The 22,441-nt window shown below is 38.4% G+C and overlaps 1 protein-coding gene across 2 annotated transcripts in view; it reads left to right on the forward strand.

Moving 5' to 3' along the window:
- Positions 1-362: 362 nt before the first annotated feature.
- Positions 363-22,441, forward strand: part of SCAMP1 (secretory carrier membrane protein 1) — a 97,351-nt gene continuing 75,272 nt past the window's right edge. For both annotated transcript variants that reach the window (XM_054578515.1, XM_054578516.1), the window contains exon 1: positions 363-565. In XM_054578515.1, coding sequence (XP_054434490.1) covers positions 509-565 — 57 coding nt within the window. In that variant the 5' untranslated portion in view covers positions 363-508. The remainder of the gene's footprint in view (positions 566-22,441) is intronic.

Here is a 22,441-nt window from a genome sequence, read left to right on the forward strand (position 1 = left end):
GTGGGTAGTCTGAGTGTGAGACTGCCTGCCCATCTGGGGCAGTGGTAGCAGTGGACGTTATTTTTGCTCACAAAATACCACCTCTTTCCCAAATCACGTTCGGCCACAGGGCCCGATATTAAATTGATAATACACTCAGTCCACCTAAATGCATTTCTGGTTAAGATGGGAGATGTAATCTCAGTCGGGCCCCCAAATCGTAGGACAGATAGCAGCTCTCCGCTCCCGGCTCCCTCGGCCCTCTGTCCCTACTCAGTCGTAGCCAAAGCCCGGAGCACGGGATTCAGATCCAGAGGAACGGGACGGCGAACGGGAGTCGCGCCGCCAGCCTGGAGCCCGGCGCACCGGGCATGCTCAGTGGCGCGGCCGGCTGGGTGGCCCGGCGAGCTGTACCCGGATCTGTTCGGCGGAGGCAGCGGCGGCTACGTGAGCGCGCAGGGGGGCGGCGGCCTTGCCTCGTCTTCCTCGCTGCGCCTTGGTCGGGTGGGTGACGCCGAGCGCGAGAGAGATGTCGGATTTCGACAGTAACCCGTTTGCTGACCCGGATCTCAACAATCCATTCAAGGTGAGCGTTGTCCCCAGCATCTCCCGCCACCGCAACGCGCCGTTGTTTGTGAAAACAGACAAGTTCCTTCGCGCCCACTGCGCCTGCCCCTCTGCGCCTCTCAGCCGCCTATACCTGGGGCTCGGGGCCGCCGCAACGGTTTTGGAGGTCGCGCCCCGGCCCCCTCGTTTGGGGGTCTGAGCGGAACCTCCTCAGCTCCGCGTCCGGCCGCCCCTCCCCACGTCCCCTACTGAGGAGCGTCGTGCTGTAGCCCCGGAGTGGGCCCGCGCGCCAGTAGGTTTCCTGGCCCGCCTCCCGGGAGCGGCTGAGTGAGAGCCCTGGGCAGGTGGAGTTGTCACCTGCTAGGCAAGTGTGGCTGGCCGGGCAGGGACCGGGAGGCGGCGGAGAGGGGGCTCGCCCTCAGGTGGGGTTGTCATGGAGACTCAAGACGGCAGCGAAGAGCTGCGTAGGGTGATGGCAGAGGTATGGAGGTAAGGTGAGGGCACCGAGTACGCTGCAATTAAAAAAAAAAAAGTGGTGCTTTTTATTTTTTAAACTTGTGTTGCGCCCAGATACCACCAGCGGCCCTGCCACCCTCTCCCTACATTTAGGCTGAGGTTGAGGGTCTGATACCAAAGTTAAAAATAAACACACCTGGAAAAGAAGAGTGCACGTGGAAGATCATCTTCCTACCTAACCGCTCTTAGGTAAACGACGGGATATTTTCCAAGCTTCTGGTGCGTCACCGGTTTTCTGGGCTGTATGAGGATACCATTTCCCACTTGAGCTGCTTTCCTTCTTGGAGTCTTATCAGCCACAGCTTGGGGAGGGCTTGGCTCAAACAGGGGCAAAGGAAGGAGACTAAGAAGTTCATCTTTTGCCCTTACATTAATGCAAAGTCTAAATAAATATCTCTTTAAAATACTCCAGGTTACTTAATGAACTCAGTTGCTTAGCACTCAGAAGCAGTTTCCAAATGTTGGAGTTTCTTAATTCCCCCTGGATATATGCAGTAGTAATCTTACTTCGTAATCACACAACATGAAATAGTAACTTTAATTTGTGGCCACATAAGTTTCTTTTCTGGCTTGTTGAGTTTAACATCCCTTTTTGCTCCTGCTCTTATCTTACTAGGAATCCTGGAAGAGGAAAAATATCCGCATTCTGATTATAGCTCTGATAATTTGATGGAGGATTATGTTAATTGCATGATCCTGGTTATAATTGACAACCTGACTCTGTATAAATGTAGAATAGATCCAGTCACTATTCCTTTGCCTCTAATGTCACTTAAGAAAATTCTGTACAATTGGCCTGGAACTTTCAGGTTTTTACAGATGATACGGTTGCACTTCAAGGAGATTCTCCCCCCCACCCCCCGAATTTTAGTATTTAATATTACATCATTCCATTTTGTAGAAAATTGGAATATTGAATCATAGACATTCTAAAGAGATATTTCATAACTTGCCAAATGGGTTTATTTTAAACTACTTTAGAGGTATGACATTAAGAACCTGTTAGCTTTTCCTAATTCAGATAATTCATTGGTGCTGTTTATTCAGCATCTGACAGTGTGGCTGTTTCTACTTGGTCATTTCATTTCACAGCCCATTTTACATAGCTGTTCTCTTGTTAGTGCTTAACATTGTCTTAGCCCTGACTGCTCTTTCGTGGCATCTAATGTTGCTGTCTTTTCTGCCACTCATAAAGTTGCTATAGTAATTCTAAACCCCAAAATAATTCTAAATACTCATTCCTTGTGGCATAAAATTATAAATTTTTTTTGTCCTTTGTAAGTGGATGCACTCAGAGGATAATTTTTATTCAACTTCATAAAATATTTCAAGGGCTGCATAATTTAGGCCTAAAGAAGACTTGGTTGTACACATGTTACTGTGTATGGTCTTTCCCTGTTTTTGGTGATGGTCACAGCACAGTGTATCTGATCCTGTACCTTTCCATTTGTGTCCACATGCCCTTCCTCTTCTCAAAGCTTTATATTTATAGCACATTCTTTCTTTCTACTTTTGCCTTCGTTCTGTGTCCCCTCTATTTAAATGTAAAAAGTTTCTAGATTCATCTTTGTATTACCTTATGCTCATCTTTCTTTTCAAATATGTTCTTCCAATCTTTTAAAATAAAGTTTGTATTTTCAAAATACGTGATATTTCACATTTGGCAACCACCCACTTCTTGATTAAAAGCTACTTGATTTCCATTGCTTTTTCAGTTTTTTAAATATTTCTTTTCCTTCACTTTTATGTTAGAAACACTTTTGTCAGCATCTTCACTTGAGCCATGCCGTGAAAATAATTACTGAGGATAATGTTTTTAGATAATGTGACTACAGTGGTTTACTTGATTTTACTAGCTGTTGTAAAGTTATTTGCTGGAATTAACTTTTTTTTTTTGAGTGCTTGCTTTATTCTAGTGGCTGTGATAGGCTCTGGTAATGGGTTTATGAAATCTGAATAGTTTTCACTGTGCTTCAAGAAACTTGGAATAACTGGAAATGTGTAGTAACCTGAAAGAAAATAGATTATTAATTATATGGCCATTCATGATAATCCAATCACAAGTTGTAATAATGTTGTTTTAAAGCTAGAGAGGAAAAACATTTTCTGTATGGTCACTGTATTTATTGAAGAATTGCTGTATGTCCCTTGTTCTTTTCAGTTATTCATGCTTTCATGCAAAAGATATTGAAGAAACATCTCTGTTTTTAAGAATATTAGCCTATCATGGAGACAAGCATGCCCGGAAAGGGAAATAAACAAAGAGAGCTCAATAACCAGCAGAGAGATTGGTAATATAGGCTCTAATAAGTCAGTGTAAGAGTGTATAAGTAAGTGCCAGGAGGAGCACAACTTGTTCAAAGAAGGGAACAATAAGTGGTCAGAAGATCTTCATGCCTCTTAATACTTCAGCATATTCATATGCTAATTGTTGTGTTACAGAATTGATTTTGGAAATAACATTTAGTATAATTTTTAAAAATAGAATCAAAATTTCAAAGTTGGAAAATCTTAAGATGCATTTAATCATATCTCATTCTATGGTTGAAAAAAGGTTCAGCGATATGATATTTTACATTTAGCAACCATCCTGATTTCTTCTTGATTAAAAACTATTTGACTTCCATTGCTAACTTGGGACTTGCTCATTTTCTTATGTCCAGGTGCAGGTAATGCAGAATTGGTATTATAACTTAGATCTCCTGATTTTCAAGTCCACTGCTGATGGCACTTTATGTGGTTGCATTTTGTATGCCAAAATTTTTGTTTTGTATTATTGGGGTATTTGATCTTGGCTTTGTCGCTAACCTGCTGTGAGACTTTGGAAAGTTACTTAGCCTCTCTACACCTCAGTTTAATATTCTGTAAAATAGGATAATCCTACCTTCTCCATAGGATTGTTAATAGAATTAAATAAACATATAGTATGTAGTAAGTGTTCAGTGCATGATGGCTTTAATTTGCTAATGACAAGTAATATTATTAGTAATTCAAGAAATTATATTTAATTTTATATAACCATATTATTCTTAGCTTATTAATTTGGTGAATGTCCCTTTTGAATCTTCTAGAGTGCTAGTAGTATTTTTTTGGCAGGTTATATGTAGTCATAAGGAATTTTTTATTTTAATGATTATATTTATTTATTTTTAGAGAGAGGGGAAGGGAGGGAGAAAGAGAGGCAGAGAAACACCGACGTGGGAGCGAAACGTTGATGGATCTGTTGCCTCTCCCATGTCCCCAACTGGGGATCCAGCCAGTAACCCAGGCATGTGTCCAACTAGTAATCCAACTGGTGACCGTTTGATTTGCGAGAGGACACCCAACCCACTGAGCTGCAGTCAGGGCATAGTCATGAGGAATTAAGGGCAAAAATAATTAAGTGGCTTGTCCTAGTCACTGTGATACACTAGATTCAGGTTGTCTGAATTCTAATGCTTTGTCACTACATATGCTTCCTCTCTAATTAAAAAACTCTAATAAAATTGAGCACAATGTCCTTTTTGTTTTGGCCTCAAAAATTAATGCCCTTTAATTTAAACTAACTCTGTGACTTAAAAATGGCTTCCAACTCAAGTTCTTTCAAGTTCTAATAATTTTAATGGTATTCTAAGAGTTTAATTGAAGTTGAAAATTGAAAACTTTGTCATTAAAAAGTGACCCATAATTTGAACATGTTACCTATATTGTTTTCATTACATTAAGTTTATGTCACTCCTCCTTTATCCTTTTACAATTTAAGATTGGGGATTGTACAGCACTAGGAAAGGATTTTGAGGATTTTTTCTGTGATAGTCTAAACTTTGCCAACTTTTGTCTTTCAGCATTAATCTGAACATAGTGATAGTAGTTTATTGTCTATGATATTTTACATTTGGGTCAACTGTGTGAGTTTCCACTTTTCTTTTTCCTGGGTTGTTATTTTAAAAAAGCATTTGTTGAGCTGCTGATTATATTTCATCAAATTAAGATGCATCATTATTTACCACTGTCTCAGTTATCTGTTGCTGTATAACAAATAATCCCAAAATGCAGCGGCTTAAAACAATTTGCTCCCTGTTCTGTTGTTTGAGCTAGAGTTAGCTGGACAGTTTATTTTTGAATGCTATTGCCTGGAGTCACTCATGTGGCTTCAGTCATCTAGCCTGGCAATTTTCTACTCGTGTGCCACAAGAATTTTGCAAGAATATGCAATACCTGATTATTTAGTCAGGGGCACTGACCTCTCTTCCCTTAGATTGTCAAATTAAAAATGGCAACAACTAACACAACAGTAGTGGTCTGGTGTGAATACCCTGTCTCGAACCATAACTATACAGGATCCAGCACAATTAATGCCCCCTTTTTAATTACAAAATCTTTTATTACAAAACCATAAGCACAATTCTTTAACATAACAATATCACACTCAAACATAGCATATGACATTTTAGGTGAAATGGTCAAATTAAAACTATAAATTATTATATCCATATTAGTATCCTACCAACCATACTCAAGGAGGCCTTATTTCTGCTTGACCCTGTATAGGTCATATAATAGAACTGCATCTTATTGGTCACATCACATAATAAGGTTGCATCTGCTTAGTTAATTCGTAGTACCAGAAATCCTTATATACAAGTGTAGGCACCTGAATTTTTAAAAAGTCACTTCAGAGCAAAAAGGGAAAGTATCACTACTACTACTACTACTACTACTACTACTACTATTTTTGGTAAATCAATCAAAGTTATACCTATTTTTGCCAGATTGGCAAAAAAAAAAAATTGATTTTTTGGTATGCCATACAATTTTAGTAATTAGTTTATATGTGCCGTAAGATGAAAAATGATTGAAAATCATTGATCTAGCCTCTTGACTGAGGCTGAATGGTTTAAGAGTGTCCAATCTTTTGGCGTCTCTGGGTCACAAGGAAGAAGAATTGTGTTGGGCCACACATTAAATACATTGTGACACGTAATCACAAAAAACTCAGTGTTTTAAGTAAATTTACGGTTTTCTGTTTAGTCGCATTCATAGCCATCCTGAGCCGTGCGCTGGACACCCCTAACCAAAGTTACCTTGGACTGTCGGTGGGGGCAACAATTGGTTCTCTTTCATGTAGCCTCTGTACTAGGAATAGCTTAGGCAGTTTACATAGTGGCAGCAGTGTTCCAAGAAGGAAAGAGCTGAAGCTGCAAGGCTTCTTGAATCATTTCACTTCTGCTATATTCTGTAAGTCAAAATAAGCCACAAAGCCAGCCTGCGTTCAAAAAAGGAGTGGGGAAGATTAGATTCTACTTCTTGATGGGAGCAGCTGTGTCTGTTGATACAGACCTACGAACTGAAAAAAAGACACCCAGCATCAAATGGTGAGACAGGTACCAGATAACCTCAATACACACTTCTTTCATATAGGGGAGGGAGGCACGATTGCTGGTTGATAGAAGTGTGAAATCGCCTCATGTTGTCATGGCCTCCTACTTTGGGCGCGTTGAGTGTTCCTTGATTAGGTCCCAGTTTTACTACCAGGAAATCTTTCCTTAATCTGTTACTTTCTTCTCCTTTTGGCTCTACCCTCTGAGAAGTCATTTTCCTCTTTAATAAGTAACCCCTGCTTACAGCTTAGTAAGCATTCAGTCAGCATTCTACGCATTGACAATTGGGAGCCCAGATACCTCTTCCATTTTGAAATGTCTATGTCCCTTTTAGTTCAGGCTGGTACAGCTCCTAATTTCTTGTAATCTTTTCGGGGTTCAAACTGTACCTTAAAACACATCCATAATTCTTTCTGAGATAGTCATTTTTATGTAGAATAGAATGTCAGGGTGCTTTGGGTCAACACTCAGTATATTTAGAAAACCTTTTTCTAGGTTGAACATCTATGGCCAGTGAAAGCTCTCAGTCAGGTACAAGGGGAGGCTGCTAGTATGGGTAGGGTATACTTCTTACAAGAGCTACATTGACAAAACTAGTATGTAAACACAGTTTTTTAAAAAAATATATTTTATTGATCATGCTATTACAGTTATCCTGATTTTTACCCCTTTGCTGCCCTCCAACCAGTGCCCTCTACTCCCTCAGGCTGTCTTCCCACCATTGTTAATATCCACGGGTCACGCATATAGGTTCTTTGGCTACTCCATTCCCTATACTGTACTTTACATTCCCATGGCTATTCTGTAACCACCTATTTGTACTTCTTAATTCCCTCACATCTTTACCCATTTTCCCCATCTCCCCTTGCATCTGGCAACCTTCTGGCAACTAACTTCTTTTCTCTTGCTTTTAAGAGTCTATCTTTAACCTTTGGCCTTTTAATAATAATATGTGTTGGAGTGGGCCTATTTGTATACATCATAATTGGGATTCTCTGCAGTTCCTGGACTTACATGTCTATTTCCTTTACCAAATTAGGCAAGTTTTATTTCATTTTTTCAGATTTTTCAATTTCTTGCTTTTTCTCTTTTCCTTTTGGCACCCCTATGAGGCCAATGTTGGACCTCTTAAAGTTGTCCCACAGGCTGTTTATACTACCCTTAGCTTTTTGGACTCTTTTTTCTTGTTCTGCGTGGTTGTTTTTTACATCCTTATGTTCCAAATTACTGATTTGATTCTCGCCTTCATCCACTTTACTGTTGTTTCCCTGTGAATTGTTCTTTATTTCAATTAATGTATCCTTTCTTTCTGACTGGATCTTTTTTATGCTGTTGAGGTCCTCACTAAGTTCCTTGAGCATCCTTATAAACAGTGTTTTGAATCCTGTATCTGATTGCTTATCTCCATTTTGTTTAGCTCTTTTCTGGAGTTTTGATCTGTTCTTTCATTTGGTCCATGTTTCTTTGTCTCCTCATTTTGGCAGCCTCCCTGTGTTTGGCTCTGTGTATTAGGTAGAGCTGCTTTGACTCCATATGTTGGTAGTGTGACTTAATATAGGAGTTGTCCGGTAGGGTTGAGTAGCACAACCTCCCCTATTACCCAAGCTGGATACTCGAGGTGCACCCTTTGTGTGGGCCATGTACATTGTTCTCTTGTAGTTGAGCCTTGGTTGCTGTTGGTAGATCAATAGGAGGGATTTACCCAGGCCAGTCAGCTGCAAGGACTGGCTGTGACCATTGACCACCAACCTCAGCCTCCATGGAGGATCAGCTGTGCAGGGACAGGGTGGTGGTTCTCTGACATGGTCTGTAGCAGTCCACTAAGTGCACTGGCTCTACAGGCCAAGGTCAGCCCCGACCTGTGGTTTTCGGAGGCACTCTGCCTGAGCTGTGAAGCAGTCTGAGATGGCTGCTACTTGTGCTGGGCTTGGAGATTCCCGGGTGAAGCCAAGCTGTGACACAAATCTGGCTACCACCATGGCTCAATGAAGCCAGCTGTTGCTTGTTTGATAGGACTTAGGAGCCAAGACCAGCCATTCTCATGGAAAACAGTTTGGGTGGGCCCCTAAGTTGGGTAGGGTAGAGCCTCTGTGGATCTCCAAGGTGGGTCCCACAGTGTTAGCCAGGTTGATGGAATCTCAGATATGGCACCAGCCTACTGGTTCTGTGGCGGGAGGGCTCAGCAAAGGGACAGTGGTCTCTGCTCACCCTGATGGCAGACACTTTGGTCTCTCCCTGTATACCACTGGTGCCCTTCAAGCTGCTACTCTAGTGCTGGAACTCAGAAGGGGCAAGTCTGACGAGGTAAATCTGTGTGTAGGTTCCCCAAGAGGAACCGCTTAGGGCTTTAGCGGCCACCTCCACCACCTCAATCCCTGCTGGTTTTTGCAGCCAGAAGTTGTGGAGACATTTCCTCCTGGCACTGGAATCCTGGCCTGGAGGGCCTGGTGTGGGTCTGGGACTCCTTGCTCCTGAGATATCTCTCCTGAATTTTTATCCATGTGGGTGTGGAGTCAGCCCATTCTGCATTTACGCCCCTCTACCAGTCTGGATGGATGTAGTTCCTTCAATTCCATAATTGTCAGACTTCATTCAACTTGATTTTATAGTTGTCAGACTGCCATTCAACTTGATTTCTGATGTTTCTGAGTGATGCTTGTTCTACAATTTACTTGTAATTGTGATATGGTTGTGCAAAGAGATGAGTCATGTCTGCCTACATCACCATCTTGACCAGAAGCCTTGAACACAGTTTTATTTTGGTTCCATGAGTGTAACAATAATCATAATTGAGAGGATGATGATTTTGAAAAATTTTGAAAATGAACTCTTCTTTTGCTGATACTACCAAAACAAAGTTGTTTTTCGTGTTTTCTTTTTTTTTAATTACAGTCAATATTTAGTAGTGCTGAATGTAGGTTCAGGAGATTTATTGGATATATTCTTAATATGAATGACTGGTGTGATATAGTTCTTAAAATATATGTATATAGGATTAATGACATTAGTACACTTGTCTGTTTTGGCCTGTCCCTTGGGCATTGTCTTCAGTTCCAAGTGCATATTTAAAAAAAGGTTTGAAAAAAGTAGGATATGCCCAAAGAAGAGGAGAAAATACTTGACAGGTTCTTGGTTGAGTGAATAGACCCTTTCTTGCTTCAGAGGGGGAAAAAAATCTAACACTAATGGTCAGAGTTTACGTGAAGACAGATTTTTGTCCTAACATAACAATTTAAAGCATCTATTAGAATAGCCTGACAGTGCTTTTTTGGTATGGAGTTCCTCAGCACTCGATGGAATTAAAGCAGAATTTGGATGACCTTCAGAGATGCTGAGGTAGAGATCTTAGTGTCTTAAGGTTTTACTACTTTGAATTCTGTAATTATTACATTTTTGTATCAGTATGCACCATTTTGTGAATGCATCAATTCTCTTATCTTTTAATCTATTGGATGCTAGGATTCAGTCTATAATTTCAGCAGGCTTCCTGTTCTAGGGGTCTGCTGTGCTCAGTGCCTCAGCTTTTGCTGAGGGAACAGCCCCAAGTGGTCGCTTACACAAAGGCGATCATGCCCTCTGCTGTGTGCCTCTTGCCACAATGCCTGAGCTGATCTTACTAAAGATACCTGGCCCAAGAGAAGCCTGTCTCTCAGCTGATTAGGAGCAGATCAATTGCTTAGTCCAAAAATTTTGTCCTAGCAAGAACAAAAATGTACATTGGGCTGGCCAAAAAGTCCATTTAGTTTTTTCCGTAAAATAAAGGACACATTTTTCATTTTCACCAATAACTTTATTGGTTTGGATATTTTGATTATGTTGGCTCTCTCCCACATGGTATAACATTGATTGTTCTCGGTTAATATCTCGATTTGACTGCTATCAATTTCAACTGGTCTGCCCGATCTTGGAGCATCATCCAGTGGGAATCTCCAGCACGAAACTTCACAGACCACATTTGAGATGTTTGATCAGTCCCAGTACCTTCTCCATAAACTGCACAAGTCTCTTTTTGCATTGCAGTTGCATTTTGACCTTTCTTGAAATAATAAAGCATAATATGCCAAAAATGTGTATTTCCTTCCACCTTCAATATTAAAATGGCTACACAAAAATTTACCAGTCTTGATTAATTTTTTTAAAATGCATGCTGATATGACAACCTGTCACAATACAGTCTAACAAACTTGTTTTGAATGGAGTTAAAGACAACTCATTATTACTAAACAAACTTTTTGGCTGCCCAGTAGTTTACTGTGCTGTGTTTCTCAGGAAAGTGAACCAAAAGTGCAGAGAAGTAGTCAGGTAGTTGTAGTGATGATAACCATGGAGAGACACTGATAAAGAGCCTCATTATCTTAATCATGAAACACTGGAGTAGAAATCATCTGGGGCTTCTGAGGGTTATTTTCTAGAATTACTGTCCCTTATTAGAATTGCTTTTGAACTGCAAGAGATGTTTCCATGTCTCGAAGAATTCCATCCTCTGTGAAACCTGGCATCTTTCTTTAAAATACCTTCCCTCAACCAGCACTTGTTTCATTCAACCAGAATTACCAAAAGGTAAATGCAAAGTAACATTTTCTTGCAAAAACCATGATAGAATTAAATCTGCATTTAGACTTAATACAGATTTAAATGATAGAATACAAGTTACATGATAGAATTAAACCTGTATTTAGTTCTTTTGTGGTAGAGTAGAGATGTTTTTAAGCCACAATGGGGAAATCTTCCCAACTTTCAATCCATGTGGGAAGTAAAAGATGTGGAGGATGATTGGATTTGACTTTGTACCAAGTCTTACCACTTGTATTTTGTTTCATTTGTTCCCACTAAGGCAGCCTGTACTGTCCTATACGTTCAGACTTCACATGGTAGACCAGTGTGGAGTCCCTGTGCAAGAACTGCCACCAGAATTCTTTGTAGACCTGTATGCAGAACAATCCAATAATATCTTTCTTCCTGGTATTTGGTTTGGGTGCTTCTAAGAATTAGTAATGCTAGTTCTTCAATTGATGTACGTTTGGGTTGTTTCTACCTTTTAACTTGTATGAATAATGCTGCTGTGTGTGTGTGTGTGTGTGTGTGTGTGTGTGTGTACACACACACACACACAAGTTTTTATTTGAACACTTGTTTTAAAATCACTTCAGTATATACCTAGGAGTGGAATTGCTAGGTCACATAGTAACTATGTTGAATCATTTGAGAAACTGCGGACTGTTTTTCCAAAGTGACTGCACCATTTTACATTTTTACTAGAGGTATATGACGGCTCTGCTCTTTCTATATCCTTTGGCAACACTTGTATTTGTCTTTGATTCTAGCGGGTGTGAAGTATCTCGTTGTGGTTTCAGTTTTCATTTTCTTGATGGCTATATGATGTTGAGCATACTTTAATGTGCCTATTGGCTATTGTATATCTTTGGAGAAATGTCTGTTCAGACCCTTTGCCAATTTTAAAATTGGGGTGTCTTTTTTGTTAAGTTGTAAGAGATTTTTATATATCCTAGGTACAGGCCCTTTATCCAGGTATATGATTTATGGATATTTTCTTCCATTTGTTGATTGTCTTTTTACTTTCTTGTTAATGTCTGAAGCACAAAAATTTTAATTTGGATTAAGTCCAAAACATCTATATTTTGTGGCCTGTATTTTGATATTTTATCCAAGAATCCTTTGCTAAATCTGAGGTAATAAAAATTTAATCCTATGTTTTCTTGTAAGCATTATATAGTTTTAGTTCTTACACTTAGGTTTATGATTAATTTTGAGTAAATTTTTGTTTATGGAGTGAAGTAAGGTTTAACTTTATTCTTTTGTACGTGGATATCCAATTGGAACATTTGTTGAACAGAATGCTCTTTCCTTACTGAATGATCTTGGCACCTCTGTTGAAAATCTCTGTACTCTTTTTAAATCTATTTCTTATAAAAAATATAATATTTTATCTAAAAAGCCCCTTATATTTCATGCAGAATGGCTCCCAAATACCTGATGATTGTCCCTATAGTATATGTAATACGAGTATATGAGGTAGCCCAGCTTTCAGAATTGCTAGAGCTGGTGTTGTAACTACTTCTAAATCTCTGCTTGCTTTAAGATGCCTTTTAAACAGTGTAATAATGGGTTTGTTTTAGAATGTAATTTTGAATACACTATCAATATTACCAACTTGATTTTTTCCTTTTTCTTAAAAGAAACACTTCCATTTACTTTTCAAAATGTACATGAATTACTGAATATATTTTTGCATATAAACAAAAATATTATAAGGTGTGTTTTGAGTATTGTGAGATCAAATGTGGAGTATTGGTGGGATCTAACTAGAAAGAAGGGATTTATAGTAGTTATACACTGATAATTTTAACTTGATTGATAGCTAAACAAGAAAAATAAATTTGACAGTTGAATGCAAGAGACTTAGTATATGTAGCTATTAGAGGTTTTTGCTTCTCAAACACAGTCAAAACAGTGCATATTGTAGAAGCATTATATACACAACAAATACTGGTGGTTTCTACTTTCTCTAAGAGAAATAAGAAGTGGCCGAGTTCTATACATGCTGTAGGCAGCCTTTTTACCTGAGGGAGTCCTCTAATGGTGGTTAGAATCCCCCTATGGTGATTTGGAATATTTGGAAAGTGGTGGGAAATGAAAGTGAGAGGTGATGGGAAAAGAGCATCAAGGAATCTGGCCAGTCATGGCCAGGGGCTGGTACACTGGTATAATTTTACTACCATTTAGCAATTCTCTTAGACTTGTTGATGCTTGTTTTAGGTTGATTTTTAGTAAGTCTTTTTTTTTTTTTTTTAAAGATTTTATTTATTTTTTAGAGAGAGGGGAAGGGAAGGAGAAAGAGAGAGAGAGAAACATCAATGTGTGGTTGCCTCCTGTGCACCCCCGCTGGGAACCTGGCCTGCAATCCAGGCATGTGCCATGACTGGGAGTTGAACCAGCAACCATTGGATCACAGACTGGCTGAGCCACGCCAGCCAGGGCGTGACTTAGTCAGTCTTGTTTTATTTATGGCCTAGCCCTAATTTTTGGCTTGAAGTCATACATTGTAGTGAATTGCTTGCAAGTAAGTGGCATATTATAAAAATGCAAATTAATGTATTCCCAAAACTAAAAAGAAGTGTTTTACATGCTTTTTCTATTTGGTTAAAGCAACTTTTATGGAAATGTTTATTTTGAATCTTAGGGGAACTTAACCGCCATGTAGAGTTGAGTTCACAGGAAAATGTCCTTTGAACTATATATATTGAAGACAAACATTTCTGTGTTCTTAGCCTTGTGTTAGGGGGATTAGAGGAAAGAGTAAAAGTTTGCAGACATTTGTTTTCTGCTAGTAGAGGGGAATAGATAAAAGGGTGGCTCAGGTAGAACCAGACCACCTAAGTTTGTTTCTCTGCCTCCTAGCTAGGTGACCTTAGCCTTATGTTTTAAGTTGTTTTTTTTTTTGTTTTTTGTTTTTAACATTTCTTATAGTTCCGGGAGTTGTTTTTTGTTATCAAGACAAAGAGGGGAAGCTCTTAAAATAATAGATAAGGAAATATGGTGCAAGATTATTTTTGGTTGCAATATGTGATTGTTTATCCTACTCCTTTATTTCATCCCTAAATGGCCTAAATTTTCTAAGGCAGACTAATTTTTATTAACTTTTAAACTTTTGGGTATTAACAAAAATAAAAAATGCAAATTACTAGTTGTATAAAGCTTACGGCTTTTAGAGGCTATTATATATCACAACTTGACTGAAGGTAATAATGAGAGCTCATTTTATTTTTATAACAAATCACCTTGTGATGTAAGTTTTGTTTAAATGCTGGGAAGTTGTGCACTTGGTTGTTTAATATTAGTGATTTTTTAAGGTGACATGTGTTTCTTTTTTATTATATTTGAGTGTAATAGTTTCTGAAGTTATGATTACTCTTCAAAGTCACAGGAAGATAGTAGGAGATGAATTCCTGGTCTCATTATTGGGATTCTGAACTGGGATCCCCCAGCGATATGTTGCTGTAGAGAATGCTTGGATTTATTGGTGCCATGATTTTAGGTACTGGCCTGGTGTGCTTCACCACCAGGTTATCAAGAGTAGAGTATTTATTTAGCCAGAATTCATTTCATAAGAAAATCTTTCAGAAACTATACAGTTATCCTCATGTGGAAAAAATATTTAAAAGTTCCTATAACATTACCAGATTATTAAGATCTTTTAAAATTTGTTTATATGTCCTTACTTGGCACATTTAGTGGTAATTGTTCTGATATTTTAGTATTTAGTAAAGGAGCAGATGAGATGATACTGTGTATAGAGAACCCTAAAGATTCCACCAAAAAAACTACTAGAGTTGATAAATGAATTCAGTAAAGTAGCAGGATACAAAACAAATATGCAAAAGTAAGTTGCATTTATACATACCAGTAATGAACTATCAAAAAGGGAAACTAAGAAAACATTCCAATTAACAATTGCTCAAGAAAAAAAGAAAGAAAGAAAAAAAAAAAAAAAAAGAAAAACAGCTAGGAATAACTTTAACCAGGGATGTAGAGGACCTGTACTCAGGAAATTATAAGACACTGAAGAAAAAAATTGAAGATACAAATAAGTGGAAGCCTATTCCATGTTCATAAATATGAAGAATTAACATCATTAAAATGTGCACACTACCCAAAGCAATCTATAGATTCAACACAATTCCTAACGACATACCAGTAGTGTATTTCACAGAACTAGAACAAATATTCCATAAATGTATATGGAACCACAGAAGACCCCAAATAACCAGAGCAATCTTGAGAAAGAAGAACAAAGTTGGAGAGATCATGCTTCCTGATATCAAACTGTACTGTAAGGCCACAGTAATCACAACAGCATGGTACTGGCATAAAAGCAGACACAATTCAATGGAAAAATAGAGAGCCTAGAAATATACCCACACCTCTGTGGTTAATTAATATTTGACCAAAAAACCCCCAGAAAATTGAAATAGGGTAAAGACAGTCTATTCAATAAATGGTGTTGGGAAAATTGAACAGATAATATACAAAAAAATTAAATCATCTTCTTATACCATACATGATAATAAACTCAAACTGGATTACAGACTTAAACGTTAGACTTGAAACCATAAAAACCCTAGAAGAAAACATAGGCAGTAAAATCTCAGACTTCTTGGAGCAATATTTTTTTTGATATATCTCTTCAGGCAAGGGAAGCAAGGAAAAATAAACCAGTGGGATTACATCAAAGTAAAAAGTTTTTGCATAGCAAAGGAAATCATCAACAAAATGAAAAGACAATCCACTAGGAGAAAATATTTGCCAATGATACATTTGGTAAGGGGTTAATAGCCAAAATTTATATAGAACTTACAAAACTCAAAACACACACAAAAAATCCAATTAAAAAAATGGGTAAAGGACCTGAATAGACACTTCTCCAAAGAGGACATGTAACTGAACAAAAAAATGGAGGGTTGGCAGCCTGCTGCCACAAAAGCCAAACTTGTGAGGCAGATGTTGGTGCAAAACGAAAGAGGTTTTATTCAGGTGCTGTGTGATCTGGGAGAATGGTGGACTCCTGTCTCAAAGTCCATCTCCTCAGCAAGACCAAGACAAAAATCAGTGTCCAGAGTTCCTGCTCCAATTTAAAGTACAGTGTTTTGGAGCCACCAGGCAGCTGCTAAGAGGTCATAATCCCCATCAAGTAGCTTACCTTGTTCCCAGCTACTGTTCATTTTAGGCTCCCTCCTGGAGCCTGCATGTGGAGCTGCTCAGCCATGGGCCTTGTGGCTGTTAGGGCCGCAAGGTCAAGTATTTCTGGGAGAGTGTGTGAATGGACTGCCCAGTGCAGCACCAGGTGGGCGAGAGAGAGAGGCTCCCTCCTGGAGGTCATGGTTCATGTGGCTGCTAAGGCCACATGGCCCATGGAGAAAACAGGCAGTTGCACCTCATGAATTCAGATCATGAGCAAGCAAGCCAGTGAGAGAGAGCAACTTCTTTGTTCCCCTGGGGTATGGGACAGACCAGGTACTTTCTCAAAATGACCAATCAACTTAAACTTTCACGTACTTCAGGTGGGCCCACCTCCCAACCAATCCCTTCCTTCCCCAGGCTAGACTGACAGGCTTCTTTGGTCCAGCACCTCCTCTTATGCCATCTTGACTTTCTTTGTAGCATGTCCCTGCCTTCCCCTGATCCCACCCCCAATCTGGTACCAGAAGGGGTGGAGAAAGGGCTTTTTCCTGTCCAGTTATCTTTGTAGCTTTTCGTGCTTGGGCCCTAGCCATTGATATTAGTACCTTTCTGCACACTCAGTGTAAAGACCTCACCCTGTTGCCATCTTGGCCAGTGGGGGATATTCCCTGCCTCTCTGGATGGGTAAAAGACATAAAGAGGGCTCAGACATATGAAAAATGCTCAGTGTCACTAATCATCAGAGAAATGCGAATTAAAACCACAGTGAGATATCACCTCACTTCTGCTCCTGTGTTATATAAAAACTGTGGATTGGGAGGTTTCTGTACAGATCTCTTGTCATCTTTTATAATTTTGAAAAACTTAAAAGGAAATTTAGCTTAGTCTGAGTTTGTTATTTTTTGCTACAACTAAATTTGCCCAAGTGAATGAAAGTATAATAAAAGCCAGTCTTGAAAAATTGTAATGCGTGGATCATCAGCATTCAATAGAAATACGGAGGGGTAGGCAAAAGTAGGTTTATAGTAATGAGCACATGAAACAGTTTATTCTCATATTATTGTTCATTAGTTATTGTATTATTTATATTACAAACATAAGCCTACTTTTGTCTACTTGTATTTTGTGCTACATACAATTCTCTAGTATCCATGTGGAAAAAATACCTAGGTGAAATTAATTTTAATAATATATTTTGTTTACTCCTCCCCACCAAATTATCTTTCTAGCACATAACATAACAATTATTGAGATAGTTTACATTGTTCTCTGCTGAATCTTTGAAACCAGTAACATGGTGTGTTTTATACTTTCAGCACATTTCAATTTGGACTGGTTACATTTCAAGAGCTACATTTGGCTAGTGGCTACAATGTTATATAGCACAGGTCTAGATGAATAAAAAATATCATTACAACAGTAGATGGCTTTTGCACTGTGCACTGTTAAGCTGTGTGTGATAAAAGAATGTTAATAGTTACAGCTGGTTTAAAATTTGTTTTCTTTAGCAGTCAGTTATGTAGATGGTGAGAATTTACCCATCTTTGTAATTCTTGTTGCATAAATGATTTCACATTATTCATTGTCCAGTCACAAGTTTTTATACATTTTAAAAGACCTAAAATATGCTCTTTGAATTATTGAGAACATAAACCAAACTTAATATACATTTGTTCTCACATTAATGAAATCTGTGTGACATGACAGGCTTATATTTTTAGAAGCTCATTCTGGTTTATAATGGATGGGGGAGTTGGTCAGAAGTTGGGAAGGAGTCAGTAAGAAGGCTGTGGGAATTTACATGTGAGAAATACTAGCAGCTTGATCCCGGGTTGGGGTGGAGGGCAGGTGGTAAAGTGGATAGAAAGAAAGCAGAGAACTGGGGCTGATAACTTGCTTGAGAGTGATATATGGTTAAAGGAATGTTTTTGTTTTTCTTTGCTTGTGTGCATTTTAAAGATGACTGAGCCTTGAAGTGTAGGTATGAGGTACCCTGCTGAGGGGAAGCAATTGAACATAGAAAAAAGGGTACCTGTTCCTGAGGAAATATGGAAAGAGATGAAATTTAGATATGGAGAGAATTCCCTGCCCTCTCCCGACCCCACCTCTCAGCTGGGTTTTGCCAAGTTGGCTTAAACTTTTGAACTAAGAAACATAAGGGGTAAATTAAAGATAAGTTATATTTATATTGTCCTCCCTCATTTTTTGAAGGGGAAGAGAGAGGAGGTGAAACGAGTTAAATGTTGATCCAACAGCACTTTTGAATCAGTAAATGTGCTGGGGGGATCAGTATGTATACTAGGGAGCGGTAATTGTTCATACTAAATCTTTCCCATCAGATTTTATTTAAATACAGTTAATGGCAGCAAACTCTTTACATAGAGTTTTAATGGAATACAAAATGATAAGGAATATTGGTTTCACCTGTTCTAGTTCTAAGGCACGAATATGTGCTCAGGTTACCTGGTTAGGGGATGGCGGTTTATCTTGTGGGAGGAAAGGAAGCCCAATAGTCCATCTCTGCAGTTGTACTGAATCCTCCTCTGAGAGCTAACAAACTGTCTCCTCAATTGACACCTTTGTGCCCTTCAATACCCTTCCACCAAGTAGTGGAAGCCACTTTAATGTGACATCAATATGTATAAAACAGATAAAACTTGGGCGGCAGTGATGCAGTGAAGATTAGAGGGTTGATCTCTGTCACCCTCTTTTCTCACTTTTTCTCTGCTCATACTTCCTCCTCCTTTTTCCTCCACCCTGAGGTCCTTTGGAGGATCTGCAGGACAAGGTGAAAACTCCCATAACACCAAGTCATTCCTAACTAGAATAGCAGTAACTCTGTGGCCCCTGTTTTTGCTTTGGTGACTCATTGGCAACTCTAGTAATTGCCATTCCCCTCAGATGCTATACTTACTGCTCTTTTTTTCTGGTCACCTTCTTATGACTTAGCATCTGTTTGTCTTTCTACCGTGATTAGTGTCAGGTTCTTCTGCTACTAATCTTTGGCTCGTATTCGAGCACTTCAAAAAATGGGGTTGATCAGTCATTATCCAATATAGAGTCACTTCTGTTGGGGTCTGCCAGACTTTCTTATGTCCATTCTAAAAATGGCTGCCTTTGACACAATTCCTCATTCTTTCACATTTGGATAAGGTGATAGGGTCACATGACACAAAGGTTGGGCAAACAACTGCTACTGCTTGCTTTCCTCAGAAAGTGACTGAGTGTTTTTTGGCCTATTCATTACACGAGATGTGCTCTACTTTCTTGATACCTCAGTCATAAATGGAGAGCTTTTTTGTTCCATCGTTAGCTTGTTATTGATGGTTACGATGGGAACAGCCTCAGGCATCATTATTTTCCATGTGCACGGACTGTATTAAGGATTTTGCATGTGGTAGCACATGAGCTATATGATACATTTTACTGATGGAAACACTGAGTTACATAGAAATATGAAGTGCCTTGTTCAGTTTACAGTTTTTCAATAGTGGAACTAGGATTTGAATGTAGGCAGTCAGCTTTCCAAACAATAAAGACTAACAATCTATAGCATAACATTTCAGAGCTGCAACTGACCAGGGAGGTCATCTATCAAATTTCCCCTGTTTTATTAGAGGTTTTGCAAAATAGCCTTGGATTAACTGAATTAATCCAATTAAAATATTAAGATAGAATTTTAATGTTTATACATAGATCCATAGGATATTTAAACTCTGAAGAATGTCTTTACTTGCTCCTTAAATGTTAATAAAATGCAGAAGCCTAGAATATTCCTTTAAGTTAATAAAATAAGAGTAACTCAGAATGTTTTCCGTTAGGAATGCAAATTATCAGGCACCATCTCAGACATTTAAGTATATAGAGAGTGAGGCTCAGCAATTGGGTTTTAACAGGTGATTCATTCCAATGCCAATTAAGTTTGAGAACTACTGCCATAGAATCATCAAGTTATCAGTTGAAATAATTTCATTTTGATTGTGTGAAAGAGGAAGCACAAATTTTCCTGTCAAAGTTTTGGAATCAGTAATAAACAATCAGCTCAACCACTGTCTTTTCTTGATAAAGTTGTGATTGTGGTAAATTCTATTTTTCGTATTTCTGATGGAAAGAGTATATATAGGCATTGGAAAGTCATGACTTCATATTTTGTTTCAGACATAAACAAATTGACCTTGAGGAACTTTATCGTCCTTTTTAAGGTCATAGCGTCTTTCTCAAAAAAGTGTACCATCCACCAGGGAGAGTTATATCAAAGATTGGAAATAATATAAGTGCTGGTTACTTAATTGGCGTTAGAAGATCATTATTACTTAAGTACTCAGCTTTGTTGTTTTCTCTCAGTTTAGAGCCTATAGCTTACTCAACATTATTTATACTTATTAAAATCAATTTGAAAGGTTAGTTATGTTTTATTAAATTTTCTCTTTTTTAGAGAGGGAGTGAGGGCGGGATGGGGGTGGTGGTGGGAGGGAGAGAGATAGACAGACAGACATTGATTTGTTCTTTTACTTTTTAATGCATTTGTTGGTTGACTCTTGTATGTGCCCTGACTGGTGATCAAACCTGCAACCTTGACCTGTATTGGGGCAACTCTCTAACTAGCTGAGCGATCTGGCCAGGGTAAGGTTATTTATGTTTCAATTCCTAAATCATTCTTGGCATATCTTGTACATACTCTACTGTTAGTCACGTAATACTACATTAGGAGAAATTCTGACCAACTAGAAGTGAACTTACTTATTTGAGACAATGATTTTTTTTAAACAGTCAGTTAACTTTCAGCCTGAATTAAACTTTTCTAGAATCTAGAAGGAAGCAAGTGTATTCTAATTATAGTAGTCAAAAGGAGAACACTAGAAGAATAATTTCATTTGGGATTAATCTAGAACTGAATTCTGCTTTATATAGGATTAGAAAAAGAACTAATGTGAATTTTAGGACGCTTGATAATTGAATATGCATATTAGTTGCAATGTGAGTTGGATTCACTGGACTCAAATTACTCTTGAGGCTGGATTCATCTTACCCTACATTTTGTCTCTTCCCCTTTTTCTTTTTGAATTAATTTTCTTCTATAATTATGGAAAACATTTTCATGGTTCTGAAGGAAAAAACTGTAAAACAAGTTACACTAAAAGAAGTGTAGCTTCCAAACCCATGCTGTGTCTTCACTGTCCTCTTCCTCTCCCTAGAGGTAATCATTTTTATTAGTTTTTGGTTTATTTTTCCTTTTTTCTTTTTATTTATTTACTTATTTATTGAGTTTTGGGGGGTGACATTGGTTGATAAAATTATATAGGTTCCAGGTATACAGTTCTATAATACATCATCTGTATATTCCATTGTGTTTATCACCCCAAGTCAATTCTCCTTTCATCACTATTTATCCCCCACTTTACCTTCTTCTACATCCCCCTCCCGTCCCCTTTGGCTAACACCATATTATTGTTTGTTTCCCTGAATCTTTCCTTTTTTCAGATTAATCCCTTTATCCTTCTTACCCCACCCCCAAACTCACTCTTCTAACAATTGTCAGTCTGATCTCTGTATCAATGAGTCTCTCCACTTTTTTAGTTTATTTTGTCATTAGATTCCACGTATAAGTGAAATCATATGGTACATGTGTCTTTCAATGACTGAGTGATGTCACTAAGCATAATACTTCCCATGCCCATCCATGCTGTTGCAAAAGGTAAGATTTTCTTCCTTTTTTATGGTCAAGTAGTATTCCATTGTGTAAATGTACCACAGCTTTTTTATCCACTTGTTACTGATTAACATTTGGACTGATTCCAAATCTTGGCTATTGTAAATAATACTGCAATGAGCACAGGGGTGTGTGTGTTTGTGTGTATTCAAATAGTTTATTTTGTATTGTATATTTTTCCATGATCATTTATCCCTCTTTCATCCTCTTCACCTCCATCTCCTTACCTCAGTCACCACACTGTGTCTGTGTCCATGAGTTCTTTTTCTTTTTTGCTCAACTCTGCCACCCTCTGAAATCCCCACCCCCAGGCTATCAGCCTGCTCTCTGTTTTGCTTGTTAGTTCAGTTTGTCCATTAGATTCCACATATGAGTGAAATCATATGGTATTTGTTTTTTTCTGATTGGCTTATTTCACTTAGCATAATGTTCTCCAGGTCCATCCATGCTGTTACAAAGAGTAAAATCTTCTTCTTTTTTATGGCTAAGTAGTATTCTGTTGACATAGTATTCCATGTAAATGTACCACAGCTGTTTTTTCTTCTCATCTACTGATGGACACTTGGGCTGCTTCCAAATTTTGGCTGTTGTAAATAATGCTGCAGTGAAC

This window comes from Pteronotus mesoamericanus, unplaced genomic scaffold, assembly GCF_021234165.1.
Source record: "Pteronotus mesoamericanus isolate MK-2021 breed Mesoamerican mustached bat unplaced genomic scaffold, CSHL_Meso_final contig_50, whole genome shotgun sequence".
Taxonomy (NCBI): domain Eukaryota; kingdom Metazoa; phylum Chordata; class Mammalia; order Chiroptera; family Mormoopidae; genus Pteronotus; species Pteronotus mesoamericanus.